Source organism: Symphalangus syndactylus, chromosome 8 (assembly GCF_028878055.3).
Source record: "Symphalangus syndactylus isolate Jambi chromosome 8, NHGRI_mSymSyn1-v2.1_pri, whole genome shotgun sequence".
Lineage (NCBI taxonomy): Eukaryota > Metazoa > Chordata > Mammalia > Primates > Hylobatidae > Symphalangus > Symphalangus syndactylus.
The window spans coordinates 119331703-119350435 of record NC_072430.2 but is presented as its reverse complement, the minus strand read 5'-3'; the positions used below and the strand labels follow the sequence as shown (position 1 = coordinate 119350435).

The 18733-nt window shown below is 36.1% G+C and overlaps 1 protein-coding gene across 8 annotated transcripts in view; it reads left to right on the top strand.

The window, feature by feature from the left end:
• The window catches only part of BARD1 (BRCA1 associated RING domain 1), an 81660-nt gene that overhangs the window by 38271 nt on the left and 24656 nt on the right, over nucleotides 1-18733 (top strand). For 5 of the 8 annotated variants that reach the window (XM_063645679.1, XM_055290519.2, XM_055290521.2 and 2 more), the window contains 2 exons: nucleotides 1630-1710; nucleotides 3277-3449. The exons of the other annotated variants lie outside the window; for them this stretch is intronic. In XM_063645679.1, the coding sequence (XP_063501749.1) occupies nucleotides 1630-1710; nucleotides 3277-3449 (254 nt within the window). The remainder of the gene's footprint in view (nucleotides 1-1629; nucleotides 1711-3276; nucleotides 3450-18733) is intronic. 8 annotated transcript variants of the gene reach the window in all.

Genomic DNA, 18733 nt, shown 5'->3' with positions numbered 1-18733 from the left:
TAAATGATAGATGTCAGATCTTCCACATTACATGAAGGGACAAATCTAAGAGACCCTGGTATTAGATAGCTAGAGGATTATTATCTCTCACTTCTAGGAAAATGAATAAAAAAGAAGAGTGGGAGGGCAGACTACCTGAGACCAGTTCCCCAGAACTCCTTTGCCACAGTCCACCTTTGCTGGAGGCTGGCAGCAGAGGGAAGCTATGTTTTTTTCTTAGTTCAAGACAGCTTTAAAGTGACCTTAAAAGTCTACTCAATTCTAGTAGGATTTAGTTGGATCATGACACACAAGACACACAAAGTTCAAAACTAGAAAGGGTCTTCAATTTTAATGCTATTTAATTGACAGTGTCTTAATATGAAAGCCGAATTAATATTGTCTGCCTTTAGAGTATTTTCCTTGCCTTGTGCCTCATTTTAATTCACTTATTCCCCAGATCTTGTTCATCTCGTTTAAAAAGAGGTTGTGAATTCTAAAGTAAAGTTATTGTATTTCTTACTTTTCCTCATCTGCCTCCTCCACTGCATCAGTGTGCTACTGTTGCTACTGTTGCAACATTGTTGCGTAGCTCTCCAGAGTACTGGAATAGAGAAATAGAGAGTGAGAAATTGAAAACTATTTGTTAGAAAAGACTTGGAAGGCTACATCACAGAAGCTCTATTTCCTATAGTTAGTTGATAATGGGTGGTGATTTTAGTCTTGAACCGGGCGGGGAGCAGGGGGATAAAAATTTAATGCTGATTTCTGTGGGCTGATTTGAATAGGTTTGTACTGATCTCTTTTTTGCCATTTTAAACAGAGCAACTGTTGCTTCCTAGAAAATGTTGAATAAGGTGAATATAAACTAAACTAATGTATTAGGCTGGAGTAACTGCCAATAAAATGGCCGTTTTGGGCTGTTTTTTAACTTTGGTTTCACTGAGTAGTCTTATGGGCTAAACAGTTTTGTTTGTTTTAAACAATACTCAGAAGCCATTTACATATATGCTCAAAAATTGTTTTTTTCGCAGATGAAATTATGGCTTTTAAAACTTCATTATGAGCAGATGATCTTTGGCCGGTGTCCTTTAATTTGGTACCTTGAAATGAATTTTGAATATGGCTAATAGATTTTGTAGTCTATATTCAAGCATGACTGTATTTCTTGATATCTCAGAATAATTTGTACGTAGATAATTTCTTTCTTTTTTTTTTTTTTTTGAAACGGAGTCTTGCTCTGTGGCCTAGGCTGGAGTGCAGTGACATGATCTTGGCTCATTGCAACCTCTGCCTCCCGGGCTCAAGTGATTCTCCTGCCTCAGACTCCCAGGTAGCTGGGATTACAGGCTGGCACCACCATGCCCGACTAGTTTTGTATTTTGAGTAGAGACAGGGTTTCACCATGTTGACCAGGCTGGTCTCAAACTCCTGACCTCAAGTGATCCACCTGCCTCGGCCTCTCAAAGTGTTGGGATTACATGCGTGAGCCACCACACCTGGCCCAATAATTTGTTAACTCATGAACAGTAGCCTTAAGAGAAAACGATTTAAGTTTTACTTTATATTGAAGAAGACAGCATTTTAAAAAACTCAATATTTTCCTCTCTTTCCTTAATGCTTTTTAATTTGTTTTGTTCATTTTTCTAGGGCGACATACCTTCTGTTGAATACCTTTTACAAAATGGAAGTGATCCAAATGTTAAAGACCATGCTGGATGGACACCATTGGTAGTTGTCTGGTTTTTATTCTCATTCTTTTTGTGTTTTACAGTTCTTATAGTTTATAGTTATGTAGTTGTCTATATATCATCCTCTGCCACATACACTTTTTAGTCTGAAGAATTTGTTTTCATCAAGTATGAGAACATGATTATTTTCCTTCTAGCTTTTCATTTGTGACAGGCAAGAAATTGGTTACCTTTTGACAGACTACCTTTAGATTTAGGAATCCACTTGTACTGTATTGCAGAATTTAGCTAATGTCTAGAGGTAACAGCTACAGCTGACATCAGGCTCCATTCTGTAGCACTGCGTGTCACTGGAACCAAATTTCTTGGAACAAAAAGAGGTCAGAGGAACTGAGTATAGGAAAGTGATCACAAGGAAGTGATTCTTACTCAGGTTCTATCTTAGCCTCACTTATTCCCTATCCAATTGTAGATATATAAGGCAGTAGAAATCTTTGCTTACATTAAACATTTTTAAAAGTCTTTATTATTACTAAAAATAAAAGTGTGAAGCATAATCTGGAAACAGAATGACAATTGGAAACAATTGGTATGTAGGCCAATTACATTAGGACAATAAACATGAGATTTGAATGCAGCCACAGAAGTGTCAGCAAATGAAGTAGATGCCTTCATCCTGTAAACTAGAAATTCAGCCCGGAAATTAGGAGACTCAATAGGCTAGGTGCAAGAAAGCTGGGAGGGTTTAGTTTAGATCAATCACTTTGCTGGTTGGACTCTACTGGCTGGCTAACCTTTTCAAAGAAAGGTTAATTTTATTTTTTTCTTCAAAGCCACTAAGGCAAGTTGTAGTAAAGACTGGTTAGTGATTTAGAGGATTTAGTGCCTAATTTGGATTCCTTTCTCCTAAAAATAGACATACAGATGTTGAGTGTGGTATCACTTATTATGAATTGAAATTGATGTACTTAAAAAGTGTAGAATGCCAGAGATTTATTAGAATACAGCATTGTTTGTAGTTCATTAGACATAAGGAAAGATTTGGATCTAAGGCATCTTTGAACACTCCATTGTTGCCATTTCTGTCATTCAGCAAGCTCTTTTTGTATTTCTACTCATGTTATTTCTCTTATCAATAACAGCAGCCATACAGCAATCTGTAGGTTCAGCAAATAGCTTGTCTTAAAAGCACTCCTTCACAGATACTTACTTTGTTGCATGATATGTGTATGTACTGGTACATATTTTATGTATCCTCTTGTTATTAAATAGTCTTTATTTCTTAATGTTTTACATTTATTGTAGAACATTTAAGGAGCTACTGTTGGTTTAAAACTACATGTTCTAAAAAAAAAAAAAAAAAGTGCTTGACCCAAGGCTCAAATGAGAATAGCCTTTTCTTTTTTCCTGAGTTATACAGATCTTGTTTGAAAGATAATTAATAGTAACTTTCACTCTGTCAACAACTTAGTCTTTTTGAGTATTTAGGTAACAATAAATTTACTGCCTGACATTCACATTTATTTTTCTAAAGTGTGATATTATAATATCATCCATTGCTCTTTCTTATCACTTCTTTCACTTCTTTTTCAAAAAATTAAATTAGCATGAAGCTTGCAATCATGGGCACCTGAAGGTAGTGGAATTATTGCTCCAGCATAAGGCACTGGTGAACACCACCGGGTATCAAAATGACTCACCACTTCATGATGCAGCCAAGAATGGGCACATGGATATAGTCAAACTGTTACTTTCCTATGGAGCCTCCAGAAATGCTGTGTAAGTAGTTCAACTTAAAAATTATTTTTAAAATTGACCTATATTCTTGAATCAAGGTATGTGAAAAGCAGAGACTTTAATAGTCAAGTTGATGGCTTTCTTCACTTTCACAACTAAAATTAGATGTGATCATCAAATTCTGCATTCATAATCAGCATTCATGCCCTTTCTCTTTATGATACAGTTGGTCCTTCATATTCTTAGGTTCCACACTTGAGGATTCAGCCAACTGCAGATCAAAAATAATTGGGAAATATCAATGACAGATCGGATAAAGAAAATGTGTTACATATATACCATGGAATACTATGCAACTACAAAAAAGAATGAGATCATGTTTTTTGTGGGCACATGATGGAGCTGGAGGCCATTATTCTTAGTAAACTAATGCATGAACAGAAAACCAAATACCGCATGTTCTCACTTATAAGTGAGAGCTAAATGATGAGAATTCATGAACACGAAGGGAACAACAGACATCAGGGTCTACTTGATTGTGGAGGGTGGGAGGAGGGAGAGGGGCAGAAAAAATAACTATTAGGTACTAGGCTCAATACCTGGGTGGTGAAATAATCTGTACGACACACCCCCGTTACACAAGTTTACCTATATAATAAACCTTCACAACTTAAATAAAAACCTAAAATAAAATAAAAGTTAAAAAAGGGAAAAAACAATAAAAAATAACAATACAATAATAAGTAATATAGGTAAAACAATATAGTATAAATATTTATACAGCATTTCATACTATTAGGTATTAGAAGTAATCTGGAGATGATTTAAAGTATACGGGAGGATGTGTAGTTTACAAGTAAATACTATGCCATCTTTTATAAGTGACTTGAGCAGCTGCACATTTTGACATCACAGGGGTTGAGAAACCAATTCCCCATGGATACCAACGGGGATAACTGTGCTGACATATTTGGGGGAGATTTACATTCTTAATTCAGAGACAATTGTCAATTTTGGAAGCTTTCATTTAATCGAAAAATTTACTTAGTGTTTATATTCTGTAGATTGATTTACACTTTAATAAGCAATTATTGTAGAAATAATTATTTTGTATGCTTCCTAATAGTTTGGAATTATTTTAAATATTTCATTCCCGTTTTATTTTTTTCTATATATTTACTATTACAACAGGTAAAGCATATAAGAATTTAAATATTGGGCCAGGGTGGTTGAATTATTTCTTAGATTTTTCACATCATTCACATGAGGTTCTGGGTGAACTTTTTGCAGTGTCAGGACACAGAGATGCATTAGTGAATGCCAGCAGCTGGATTTTAAAATTGGTATTGTCAAGAGTATCACAAGTAAATGCTGTATGTAGATTTTGTATCTTTAATCTGTAACTTGGTTCATGTCTCCCTATATATTATTTTATTCTTTTCAGTTAATTAAGTAGTTGAAATGAAAATGCAGGTATTGCATCTCTGCCCTTGTTGCTTCTATGGGTTTGAAAAGAGCACACAAAAATTAAGTTTTCAGTGGTAACAGATGCAAATAAGAATTATAAAATGCAGAGCTTCTAGGTTGTAATTTTCTATTGGTAACTATTTAACATAATTGAAAACCAAATTAATAATGCAAGAATGTACCATACCTTGGTGCTGTTTCAGGAAATGTGTCTAATCTCTTTATCTCTCATCACAGGTTGTAAGATAATTGGGGCAAATTCAGGGGATGTATATATTCTTCCGGTTTGTGTGTGTGTGTGTGTGTGTGTGTGTGTGTGTGTGTGTGTGTGTGTGTGTGTCTGTCTGTCTGTCTCCATATACATGGACCTAACAGAGATAACTATTTCTTTGTAAGGACCTAACCGATATGACCCTCCCGTATGTGTTGCAAGCTATTTGGGTCAGGTGAAACTGACTAGTTTTCATTCTAGGGTTCTTAAATCAGCCATGACTACTTTAATGAATGGAGCACTGGTCAGGGCGTTAGGGAATCTAGCTTTTATTTGTGACTCCATTATTGACTTTATAGCTTCAGGCAGGTTAATTTCTGTGCCTTGGTGTCCTCACCTATAAAACATGGGTGATGCCTGCCGCATTTCTATTTCTTCAGAGCATAGCGAGGATTAATGAGCCAAAACACAGAGCCTCTCTTATGGTTTGTACACCATGATTTGTCACTGCACTGTGAGGACTTATTAATATACAAGGAGTGGCATGAGACAGCGAGTGAGTCTGCCTTCACAGGTGCCTTCAGTGTTGTTTTAAGTAGGACTACCTAATGAAGTGGCAAATTTAGGTATATCTGTACCTCAGCACTGTCCAGTAGGCCGTTCTGTGGTGATGGAAATGTTTATATCTATGCTGGACATTCAATAACCACTAGCCACCTCTACTATTGAACACTTGAAAATTAGCTATTGCTACCGAGGAATAAATTTTAAAATGTATTTTATTTTACATGTGCCAGCGACTACTGTGTTGGACAGCTGGTTGATACAGCTGGATAGTTGGGAAGTAGGGTTTATTTCACAAAAGAGGTTGGGATTGATATTGGATAAAGGATAGTAAGGCAGATGAAGGGACAGATTTAATCCTAGGGTACAAGAGTGTGGTAGCTGTTTCTAAAAATTACCTTTCCAGACCAATTGGTCTTCATACTTTTTTCCTGTGTTTTTGCCTTTTAAAAAATGTTGTAGTCGTTTTTGTTCATCTGATTGGCATTACAAATTCCCTAACTGTTCTCCTCCTTTTCAGATTACTTTTCTTTAATTCACTTTCCATACTGCAGCCAGAGTGCCTTCAGAAAAACACAAGTCTGGCCAAATCATTTATTTGTTTAAAACCCTTCCATGGCCTCCTCTTAATGTTTTTAAAATAAAGGTTAAACCCCAAAATATGGTTTATAAGAACTTGGATGGTCTGGTGCTACTTTCCTCTCTGCTCTCATCAGTCTTTCCACAGCTTCTCCTTTCCCCCTTTCCTTCAAGCATTTTTTTGCACCAGCTTTTCTGAATTTTTGTTTCCTTAAAATATGTAGGGTCTTTTACCTCCTAGTCTTTGTAAATGCCTTTGCATTGTCTAGAATATTTGTTTTTTGGTAGCCAGTTTCTCATTTGAGTTTCACCTGGGTTATCCTGTCCTTTTGGCCGCCTTTCCTGATGTGGTACTTCTCCCCAGTCGTAGGAGTCACTGTTTCCTCCCTTCTCATGAGGCTGTAAGCTGTATGGGCCAGGGATCATGTCTGCCCTCCCCAGTTCTGCCAAGTGCCTAATGTAGTCTATATCCACGTTTGTTTGTAGAGTGAATTAGTGTCTGAATGAATGAAGTTTATGGTATACTTTTTCCTCTTTTTTGATAAAAGGTCAGATGACATGAAAATGGGAATTGCCTCCTTCTGCCACTACCCTTACTGTGTGACAAGATGTCTAAAACCAAGTTTCCCTTATCTGTGCCTTTTCTAAGGTGGTTGAACTGGTTCCTGGTAGCTTTTGCCCAGTTGGCATCCATGGGCATGTTACTTTTTGTGGGATTGTGGCTACCCAAAGTAATTCCTATAGCCTTGACTTTTAAGTGCAAGCTCTCTCAGTGTTCTAGATACAGGTGAGAATAGATGAAATTTATTCCTGCCCTTTCCTCCATTTCTTAAGGAGATCATGGGAAAGGGGTCTGGAGCATGGAGACTATGGGATTCTTACTACTCTTCTTTTTCTTCCTGAAGCTCTTACTCCTTATAAGCCATTAACATCTCAAATTCTGGAATCTGAGTTGGCAAACAAACTTTTTCATTCTCTGCTTACTATATCTCTTTTACTCTTGGTGGAACCCTTTTCTCAATAACCAGGCCTAAACTCTTCCCATGGAAGAAGGGTAAGAACCAGCAAGGGCAAACACCATTCTGTCTGACGCTCTTTAGGGTTTGCTACTTTGGTTGATTGAAGAAGTAAAGTCCTTTTTGCTTACTGTAAATTTCTAAATGGCCTCCTTTAGCTCTAGGACAGACATTTTGGCTGTCTTCTTCATGACCTCAAGGTTGAAGTTTTCTCTTAGATGCCTTCCTTTCCTCTTACGTCTTCTCATAGTCCCTTCATTGCTCCTTTGCCTCATCATCTCCTCAGTTGTCTGGCTGCTTCTGTTCTAGTAGGAGTGAACAGTCTGTTAAAGCACTGATTATAGAATGGTGTGAGGCATGCCTTCATAGCACGGTGCTCACAGTAGTATGAAAGTCTCAGCTAGGGCTGGAAGTAAGACCAGAGGAAGTCACAGAAGGCTTTCTGGAAGAAGAAGAACTCCGAGTTTTAAAAAAATAGAACGGGAGGATCGGGTTTTCAGAAAGATAAGATACGGGTGCTAAGGTACTCAAGGCCAGACTGCTTCTTCATTCATTCTAGGAATTTCTGTTAGTGATGTAAGTGGAATAAAAGGATGGAGGAGGATGAGAGGCCAGAGAAGATGGGCAGGGACTTTGAAAGGCTGTATGTGCTAAACAGAGTGCTGATTTTAAGTTGAAAACCTCCTCCTCCACACTGGGGAGAGAACTCAGTTAAGAGGTTTGTCCAGCAATCCAGGAAAGGAGTGATGAGAGTCAAATCAAAGTAGTGACAGTAGTGGTGGGAGGGGGGTGGGGTGGAGAATTAGCCATATTTATTAATTTATTCTTTCAAATGAAGTTTGAGTTACTTTGTACTGTTTCAAAAATACCATATTAGGATGTTTTGAAATTGGGTAAGTACATAGATTCTAGTGGAGTACCAATTAGGATGTTGATTGAAATTGTAAATATATAGATTACAGTGGATTAATAAAGTTGGTTTCCATCAAGTGGATTGATAAACTTGATGTCGTGTGTTATTTAAACGAATACATCAGTTTGCTAGGTTTTTATTTAGGAATTTTGCGTTTTAAAAGTTAGAGTGATTTGTGATTTTATCTTTCATTTCTTGCCATTAGATTTTGATATCAAAATTACACTCATAGCTTCTAAAAAGTAATCAGGACCAAGATACATGTCTCCATTTGTTTAAGCATTCTGTTATATATATCTTAGTAAAGTTTTTAGTCTGTTTCATATATATGTATGTATGTATACACATGCATATAACTATTAATTGAGGTTATTCTAGGTATAGACTGAGTATCCCTTGCCCAAAATGCTTGGGATCAGAAGTATTTTGGATTTCTTTCAGATTTTGGAATATTTGTATATACATAATGAGATTTCTTAAGGATGGTTCTCAAGACTAAATGTGAAATTTATCTATGTTTCATAAACATTTTATACACATAGCCTGAAGGTAATTTTATATAATATTCTAAACAATTTTATGCATTAAAAAGGTTTTTTAAATACTGTGTTTGGAATTTTCCGCTTGTTGTGTCATGTTGGTGCTCAAAAAGTTTCCTATTTTGGAGTGTTTCAAATTTCAGATTTTTGGATTAGCAGTGCTCAACCTGTATAGTATTTGATTATTTGTTGCTAGTAAACTGGATATTGTGTTAATAAATATAATTTGTTATTCTTGATATATAGGAGAGCTGTTGATTTAGTACATTTCTATCCAGTCAACACCTAATTCTAAAGATCTAATTATCATTTATTAACTTCTATTTCTTACTGCATTTGTCAGTGCTTCCAGAATGACACAATAATGATGATAGTTGGCTTGCTTGTTTCGTTCTTCCTTTTTTAAAAAAGTACTGACCCATAGAGTTATAGATATACTAATATCCATATTAAATACAAAGATTAATGTTCTTTTATTGCCCTGTGGAAGCTTTCTTCCCTTTATTATTTTCTAACAAGACTGTATTTTATTTTATTGAATGATTTTCAGCTTCAGCAGAGGTGATCTTATAATTTTTTGTTTGTTTTTGTTTTTGAGATAGGATCTCACTGTGTTGCACAAGCTGGTCTTGAACTCCTGGACTCAAGTGATCCTCCCACCACAGCCTCCCAAAGCTTATGCTTTTTTGACTATTGATGTTATTAATACATTTAAAAATATTAAATAATGCTTGTATTCCTGGGATAAACTTGGCTTGGTGTTGTGTGTCACTTAAACACAAAGTTTACATGAATTTGCTAGGGTTTTAGGAATTTTGCATTTATGATTATAAGTTAGAGTGATTTGTGACTTTTATCTTTCATTTTTTTGCCTCAGATTTTGATACCAAAATTATACTCATAGTTTCTAAAAAGTAATCAGGATGCTTTTTTTTTTTTTTCTTTTTACCTTTCTCCTTCTCTGGATCATGAATAGAATATCTTCTGGAAATATCCTGTCCCTTGCGAACTTAGCATAACATTATCTATTTTGATAACTCATATAATTTTTGGAGATGTCTCTAGTTTTGTTATTAGTAGTAATCACTCTGATATACTAGTGTATTCATAATAAAATACAGACACTAGAGAGAAAATGGACTTTTTTTTTATCCCATTAAGTTCATCCTTAAAAAGTCCCTGTGGATTCAGAAGCCGAGACGGGTGGATCACGAGGTCAGGATATTGAGACCATCCTGGCTAACACGGTGAAACACCATCTCTACTAAAAATACAAAAAATTAGCTGGGCGTGGTGGCGGGTGCCTGTAGTCCCAGCTACTTGGGAGGCTGAGGCAGGAGAATGGTGTGAACCTGGGAGGCGGAGCTTGCAGTGAGTCGAGATCGCGCCACTGCACTCCAGCCTGGGCAACAGAGCGAGACTCCATCTAAAAAAAAAAAAAAAAAAAAAAAAAGTCCCTGTGGACTGTAAAAATTTTACCTACTTTGACGTTTTGTCTGAGGCTGTGATTTTGATTAACTTTATAACTTTTCTGTTACTGTAAGAAAGTTAGTTTGAATTAGAAAAGTAAATATTTTTGTAATGCAGCCCCAGGAGAGAGAAGAAAAACCAAGACAAAATCCAGCCGCAGAGTTAGTCTCGGATGTCACTGGGAGAGAGGAAGGCTTGTATAAGAAGGTTAAGTAATCCAGGTTTTATCCTGATACATGTTCTGGTATTATTAATAAGTTATGGGCCTAGCGCAGTGCCTCATGCCTGTAATCCCCACACTTTGGGAGGCCGAGGCGGGTGGATCACTTGAGGTTAGGAGTTTGAGACTAGCCTGGCCAACATGGTGAAACCCCACTCTACTAAAAATATAAAAATTAGCCGGGTATGGCGGCGTGTGCCTGTAGTCCCAGCTACTCAGGAGGCTGAGGCACAAGAATCGCTTGAACCTGGGAAGCGGAGGTTGCAGTAAGCCGAGATCATGCCACCGCCCTCCAACCTGGGGGACAGAGCGAGACTCGGTCTCAAAATAAATAATAATAATAATAATAAGATATCAGGAATGGTGCTAAGTAAGATGTGACTTTAAATATTGGAGACCAGACTTAAGAACTACCTTTTCAGTAGTGACTTATAAAATATAAAGAAAACTGAATAGTCCAGGAAGTGGGGACAGTCAACAACTCAGTCATATAAGTTAGGCATTGAATGTGTGTGGAAGACCAGACATAGGAAAAAGAATGGAGTATTATCTGCTGCAAAGCCAAGTGAATTTAAAAGCATCCTATTGAATATTGGTGGAGGGAAATCTTGAAACCTTATAAGGCAAGGCACAATAGCTAAGAATTAACCATATTGCGGTATGAATTTAAAGTCAATGATACTCTTTATTTGTCATCTTCACTATTTAATTTTAAAATAAACAAGCTTTTATAGTTCACCAGTAAAGTCTCTCAACCCTATTTTTTCCCATAGAGGCTATGTTCTTTATTAATTTTCCTACTGCAATGTTTTTGGGCCCTAAATCTTTATAATTATGGAAGATTCGAATATACAGTGGAAAGTCATATATCTACTTCAGACTTTCTCTGTTGTTTTGATTTAACTTTAATATTCTGGCAACTTACTGTTTTTATATATCTTGCACTTAAATAACAGTATTAATTCATTTAACCCTTAATTTTTTTTGCATAAAAAAATGTACCTTTTGTGAGCTAAAACAATAAGAAAGAAAATCAGTTCTATTTTAACCCTAGGTCATGAGAAAAAGGTTTATATAATCTTTGTTGTCTGGGAATATTTATAACTGTTCAAAACATCATTGGTAATCTGTCTTCCCCACTGCCTTCTGTACATCCCAGTGTGAAGCTAGAACCACAGCTCTTACAGTCACATCAGAACCATTTTGCGTGTGTGGCTAATAACATGCTTTTTTTTTTTTTTAATGGATATGTAGGATTTTAGAATGTGGTACTTGATCTGCCTTTAACAGTTTTCCTTGGAAGGATGTTGAGTTCTGAAGTAGAAAATATTATATGGACCATTGGACCAATTGTCCCACTGTCCTAGGTTAATTTTAAAAAATTAATTGCCAAAGAGAATTTATGTTTTATAGCTTTAAAAACCTGTGTTGCTATTTTGAATTACTCTGCTTTATCCTGCCCCATAGCAAGCAAAGTGACTTGAAAAATTAAATCTGTGTGTTTGCAGTTTTGTAGTTGTTTATGAAGGATTTCATTCATGAACTCTCTTTGTATCCTGTCATGCGTGATAGATTTAGCATTAGTAAAAATGCCTTTTTGTCTATGTTTTTGCAGTTTGGATGATCTGTACATGCAAGTACAAGTTTATATTCGCTCATCTCCTTTCTCTCTTTTATTAGTGGTGTAATGAATAAGATCAGATCACCACTGTAGGCAGGTGTCTGAGGGGAAACAATGAGGTGTCTGAGGGGAAAAGGATATTAAAAGGTTGTACTGCATCCTGAATGTGGCCTTTGGGACAAAACTGAAACATTAAACACCACAGTTTAGCCCTTTCATAAGTACTTCCTTTTCCTCATCTTCAGGATCAGAAAGATTCCTAGTTAGGAAAAGGATTTTCAGAGTTATGTACTCTGAAAGTGTGAACTCTAAAGAGTTCATACTCTTTAGATTGTGCCATATGGGAAAATGAAAATCTACTCTTAGAATGTTGTTAAGAAGACATAATTCTATGCTTTCCCTTAGTAAACTTCCAAATTATCATGAAAAACATGCATAAATTGTATCATAAAATTGGGGAAAATGAAGATAAGAGGTTAATGCTCCAGACATAACTTATTTTGTTCCCTTACCTTCATTCTGTATCTGTCTTCCAAAAATGCAAATCCAATACAGTAATATAATGGCAGTTATTGAGCTATTCGTATATGCTAGGTACTGTTTTAAATGCTCTTGATGTATTCATTTGGTTCTGGCAACAGTCCTGTAAAATAGGTAGTGTTATTATTTCCATCTTATAATTGAGGAAACAGGCATAGGTGGTTTAAGTAATTCATGTAAAGTCATAAGACTTTTGAGTGGCAGGGCCGAAATGTAAGTTCAGGCAGTCTTATTCGGTAACCCCAACTCTTAACTACCATGCTGCATTGATGCCATCCCTCCTGCTTACAATGATTTAGGAAGCTGTTCAGGGTTTCTTATTGCCCTTGGGAGGAAGTCCAACTCTTTAACACCTGCTCTTTGTTCTTATATAATCTGACCATAGCTTACAGTTCGAGAGCACCTCATATTCCTGTGGTACATTCCCTCTCTTTCTCTCACTCTCCCTTTCCCCCTTTTTTTCTTTTTTTTTTTTTTTTTTTTTTTTTTTTTTGGTGGTTCTAAAAAGTTCTAAGTGCTATCTCACTTAAAGTCCTTCACACACTTTTCTGTCTGCTAGAATATTCTTATTCTGTTTGTGTACCTGCTTTTCTTCCTTACCCTTTCAGGTCTGGGGAGCTTTACCAGACTGCAAAACCTTTTCTGTGTGCCTCTCTGCTTTCCTTCCCTGAGTTCTGTGAGGACAGAAACTACCTTTTATCTCATTGTTTCTGTAGTGCCAAAAGTTGTTGGTACATTTTTTTCAAAGTACTTGCTGAATGATGACTATTTTCCAAACTAATTACAAAACAGAGTTTGTGACTTTTCCCCCTACTTGTTTATACAAATATACTCATTCCATGTGTGTTAAATAAATAAATGATTATTGCTACTTCTGATATATGCAATATGTATATCATGCATTATGTATATTAATACATATATCCATTTTCACACAGGATCTATTAACATCAGTAACAAATCATCCAATATTTCATACTACATTTTAGATAGCAAAAAGCAATGACACATGAACACCTGGATTGTCTGTTCAAGATTTTAAAATTTAAAATCTCCAGTCATATCTTTAAAGATTTTATAAAGCAGATTTTCCACATTATGATTTAAAATCATAGGTAAAGGAATAGCGCAAGAGTACATTAGAGAAAAAAAATGGTGAAATCTGCCAGTGTACTGTGTTGTCAAGGAACAGAAAAAAAATTAGAACCTTCGAATTGTTAGGATTCAGTATATGTATTAGTCCCTTTTCATACTGCTGTGAAACACCTGAGACTGGGTAATTTATAAGGAAAAGAGGTTTAATTGGCTCATGGCTCCCCAGGCTATACAGGAAGGGCCTCAGGAAACTTAGAGTCATGGTGGAAGATGAAGGGGAAGCAGGCACATCTTACGTGGCCAGAGCAGGAGGAAGAGGTGAGGAGGTGCTACAGCCTTTTTATTTATTTATTTATTATAATTTTTTTTATTTCCATAGGTTTTTGGGAACAAGTGGTATTTGGTTATACAAGTAAGTTTTTTAGTGGTGATTTGTGAGATTTTGGTGTACCTATCACCCGAGCAGTACACCCTGAACCCAATTTGTGGTCTTTTATCTTCACCACCTTCCCACCTTTTCCCCCGAGTCCCTGAAGTCTGTTGTGTCATTCTTACGCCTTTGCATCCCCATAGCTTAGCTTCCACTTATGAGTGAGAATATACAATGTTCGGTTTTCCCTCCTGAGTTACATCACTTAGAATAATAGTCTCCAGTCCCATCCAGGTTGCTGCCAATGCCATTAGTTCATTCCTTTTTATGGCTGAGTGGTATTCTATTGTATATATACATCACAATTTCTTTATCCACTCGTTGATTGATGGGCATTTGGGTTGGTTCCACATTTTTGCAGTTGCAAATTGTGCTGCTATAAACATGCGTGTGCACGTATCTTTTTCATATCATAACTTCTTTTCCTCTGGGTAGATACCCAGTAGTGGGATTGCTAGATCAAATGGTAGTTCTACTTTTAGTTCTTTAAGGAATCTCCACTGTTTTCCATAGTGGTTGTAAACATTTCCACCAACAGTGTAAAAGTGTTCCCTGTTTACCACATCTATGCCAGCATCTGTTATTTTTTGATTTTTTAATTATGCCCATTCTTGCAGGAGTAAGGTGGTATCAATATGGTTTTGATTTGCATTTCCCTGGTCATTAGTGCTACACCCTTTTAAACAACCAGATCTGGTGAGAATTCAATCACTATCACAAGAACAGCAAGGAAGAAATCCACCCCCATTATCCAGTCACTTCCCACCAGGCCCCTCCTTCAGCATTGGGAATTATAATTTGACATGAGACTTGGGCGGGGACACAAATCGAAACCATGTCAGTATAGGTAAAGTATATTATCTACATATAATCATTTGCAATTCACTGAATTCGAGACTGTCTTTGATAAGGCATTAAAAGAACTGACTGTTGAAAGTGGTACATGTAAAAGATATTAATATACTGTCATGTACTAGATGTAAATTCAGCAGTTAAGATCTCGACATTTTCATATATTCCAAAATAGTTTTAAATATTTTGTCGTGTTGACCCATGTCATTTAACTAGTAGACACATGTGCCTTTCCATTTTCACAGCAAAATACACTTTGTGTCTGTAATGTTCGTTGCTTTATACCTGATTTTTTCATTGGTTTTTCATACTGTGTTTGGTTTCTACACATGAGCACACAGCGCCTAGAAGGTTTGATAGAAAGCTTTCTTCCATCGGTTCCATCCAGTTCAGTAATCATGTTGCTTATTCCCTTCACGGGCCCTTAACGGTTAACCACCATCTTCCAGTTTCTAGTCCTGGGCTCAAGGCCATTTAAATCCATCTTCTATTTCACCTCATTACTTGTTTGGGTTTATACTTTATCAGTTTGATACCTGTTTGTTGAATGAACGTTTATCCTCAGCAGGATTATAGGCAAGGACAGTGTTTTCTAAGTCTTATGTATCCCTCCAAAACACCTAGTTTGAGTGGTAAAACTTTAGGTTAAATCATGCTAGAAAAGAGAGAATGTACTATATTTAAGTGTATTTAGAAAAAGCCATTTTATAAGCTTCCCTGGTAACCCATTCTAATAAATAGCAAATCAAGTTATTGATGTCTATTTTGAGTCCATGATGTAGTAAATCTAAAAAATAGTCTTCTTCTCTTGTATAGTGATGAAGAATAATGTATTTATCACTGACTTCTCTATTTAGTAATAAGTCATATTAATAGTCCCTGAGATAACGTTTCAACATAACTTTTCCTGTATGTAGTACCTATTAGTTTTACAATAGGAATAAAATCCACCTCTGTGCATTTTAAATTGATTTTTCACACTAATTCTCTAACTAAAGTGTTAGTCTGTTCAAATATATCAATGGGAAGAAAGCATACATTATTGTGCCCAAATAATAAGAAATCTTACACATGCCCAATCTTCTCTTGCTATGGTCTTTGAACGTCCCACATGTAAACTTACGTCTACTTCCAAATTTTAATGGTTCATGACAAAGCAGAAGCAACATGACTGGATTTAATAGGCTCTATTTCCCATGATGCAGGACTGAGGTTAACTGAGTATCTTTCCATTTGTGGCACTTGTAATGTGCCATTCAGTTCATTGCGTTACAGGAGAGCTAAGAGTTTAGTGAATTGTATGTGAGCAGAAGCCGTCCATAATCCAAGCAGAGAAACCACATGTTTTAAGACCATATGACATAGTAAGCTTTGTATAGTAAGGATCCTAAATGTAAATTGGAACTCTGGTAGTCACTTTGTAAAATCATCTTACTGGCTTAGACCATGTTTTACTGGTTGATTTTTGGTTTAAATTCCTCCCTAGCTGATGGCGGTACTTTGAGAAGCACTTGAACAGTTTTTCATGTTGTCATCATGGACTTTTTTTCATATATGTGTAAAATAACTATGCTAATGTGACTCAGTTGCTGTGCATCAGAGTGCACTTGATTGGGCTCTTATATTTTATTTTTTTGAGGTGTAAGATCTATGTTTGTCTCTGTCAAAAAGTCCTAGTGTATGCATGGATTTTTTTTTCTCATTTTTTCTTTTTTCACTGAAACATTATCTCTTGCTCAGGCTGGAGTACCATGGTGCAATCATGGCTACGCAGTTATTTTTTTTTTTTTGGATGGCATATAATGTGGCCATTATATGTTGTTGTTTTGTTTATTCATTTTTGCACTTGGTGGTTTAAGACCTAGAACATTGGTTCTTCAACTCAGATTTCTGTTTTTTGATTGTTATATGTATAGCATATGTGTGTGAGGAGATTGTTTAGTTGGTATATGAGCATAATAATTTAGAGAACGAATTAGGAAGTATCAAGAATAGTGGATGAGTTTCTTTTAAAATACCCTGAGATTGTCTGCTGTAAATGTATACTGTGACATGTGTCACTTTGTTTTAAATTATAAAGCTGAAATGCAATCCACTGTATTATATCTTGGCTGGAGAAAGACGGTTGCCAGGGGAAGGTTGTTGGACTTGGACATAAAGGGGAGCCAGAACACAAACTTGTCAGTGTTTACCCAGGACTGTCCAAAGAAGAAAGCAACTGGACCTGATAATCACGAATTGCAGTCATTAGAGAAACATTTGCTGTAGTTCATTTCTTACTCTAATACACTAGCTTTCTTTTCCCACTCTGCCATCAAAACAGTTTTCACCAAGGTCATTAGTGACCTTGTCTGTGAACTCAGTAGATGCTTATATCCCTCATCTACATGACCTCTCTGCAGCATCAAACAGAATTGGCATTTTTCTACCTTTCACTTCCCCTAATGTTTCTCTCTGTTTCCTTCCAGATCTTTTTCTATACATTTGATACAATTTACAGAATTAGTATTATACCATGTTTATAACTTCATGTCCCATTTACCACATTGGATTTTCACATGAACTTCTGTGGCCATTATATGAATATAGCATAATCTTTAAAAAAAAAACATAAAAGACTATAAAAGAATTGCTCATTTTGAAAACTTATTGCCATAGTATACTGTATTTAAATCATATTCTGAAACCATATGTAAGGAAACAGAATAGTAGACAGAAGTCCTTTAGTTTTAACAAGTTACTTTTTTTTTTTGAGACGGAGTCTCGCTCTGTCGCCCAGGCTGGAGTGCAGTGGCGCAATCTCGGCTCACTGCAAGCTTCGCCTCCCGGGTTCACGCCATTCTCCTGCCTCAGCCTCTCTGAGTAACTGGGACTACAGGTGCCCGCCACCACGCCCGGCTAATTTTTTGTATTTTTTAGTAGAGACGGGGTTTCACCGTGGTCTCGATCTCCTGACCTCGTGATCCACCCGCCTCGGCCTCCCAAAGTGCTGGGATTACAAGCGTGAGCCACCGTGCCTGGCCAACAAGTTACTTATAATTGAAAGACTTTAGGGTGGGCAAAATTTAATTTCAGTGAAATTGAACAAGGAGAATATGACTTTAGTTAAGCCATTGGAACTTGTTCTTCTCTCTTTTTTTTCTTATCTTGAATAGGATCAAACTGGGATCTCTAAAATCTCTTCCAGCGTAACATTCTATGACTTGTGAATTAGTACATGCTGAGAAGTTTATATCTCTCTGAGCCATAATAGTTTGTTCTGCGATGGTTGTGATTATTATAGGTTATTGTATGCATACATGTTTAAGTTAATTTTTAAAGTACCCTGTTCACTACATTATTAAACTGTTTGTTATGTGGCATAATTTTCCTTCTAGTAGAACAAAATCCCTGTCCTGTGAATTTATCTAATTTTGTATTGGTTTATAAAGACTATACAGCCTATAATAGCTATAGTAAATGATTTTTATTGGCATTTGAAAGTCTGTCACTTATAGTGATTGGTGATTATGAAGCCATATTTTAATATGAATAAGAATGCAGAATACAGTTGTGAAAAAATTCATAATACTATATTCAATAAAAACAATCCCTATAATCTGATGTCAGACTGAAATTTTACATCATTTCTCCTTTGAGTTCAGCAGCTTTTGATTCTAGATTCATCTGCCTAATATGAGTTCTGAGTAATTTATTTTAGTTAAAATTGTATATTATTAAGGATGTTGAAAAATTGTTCTATTGGTGCATTCATGTAGTTAAGAGTCGAGTCACACATTTGACTTACTTAAACACATCTGCACTTATTT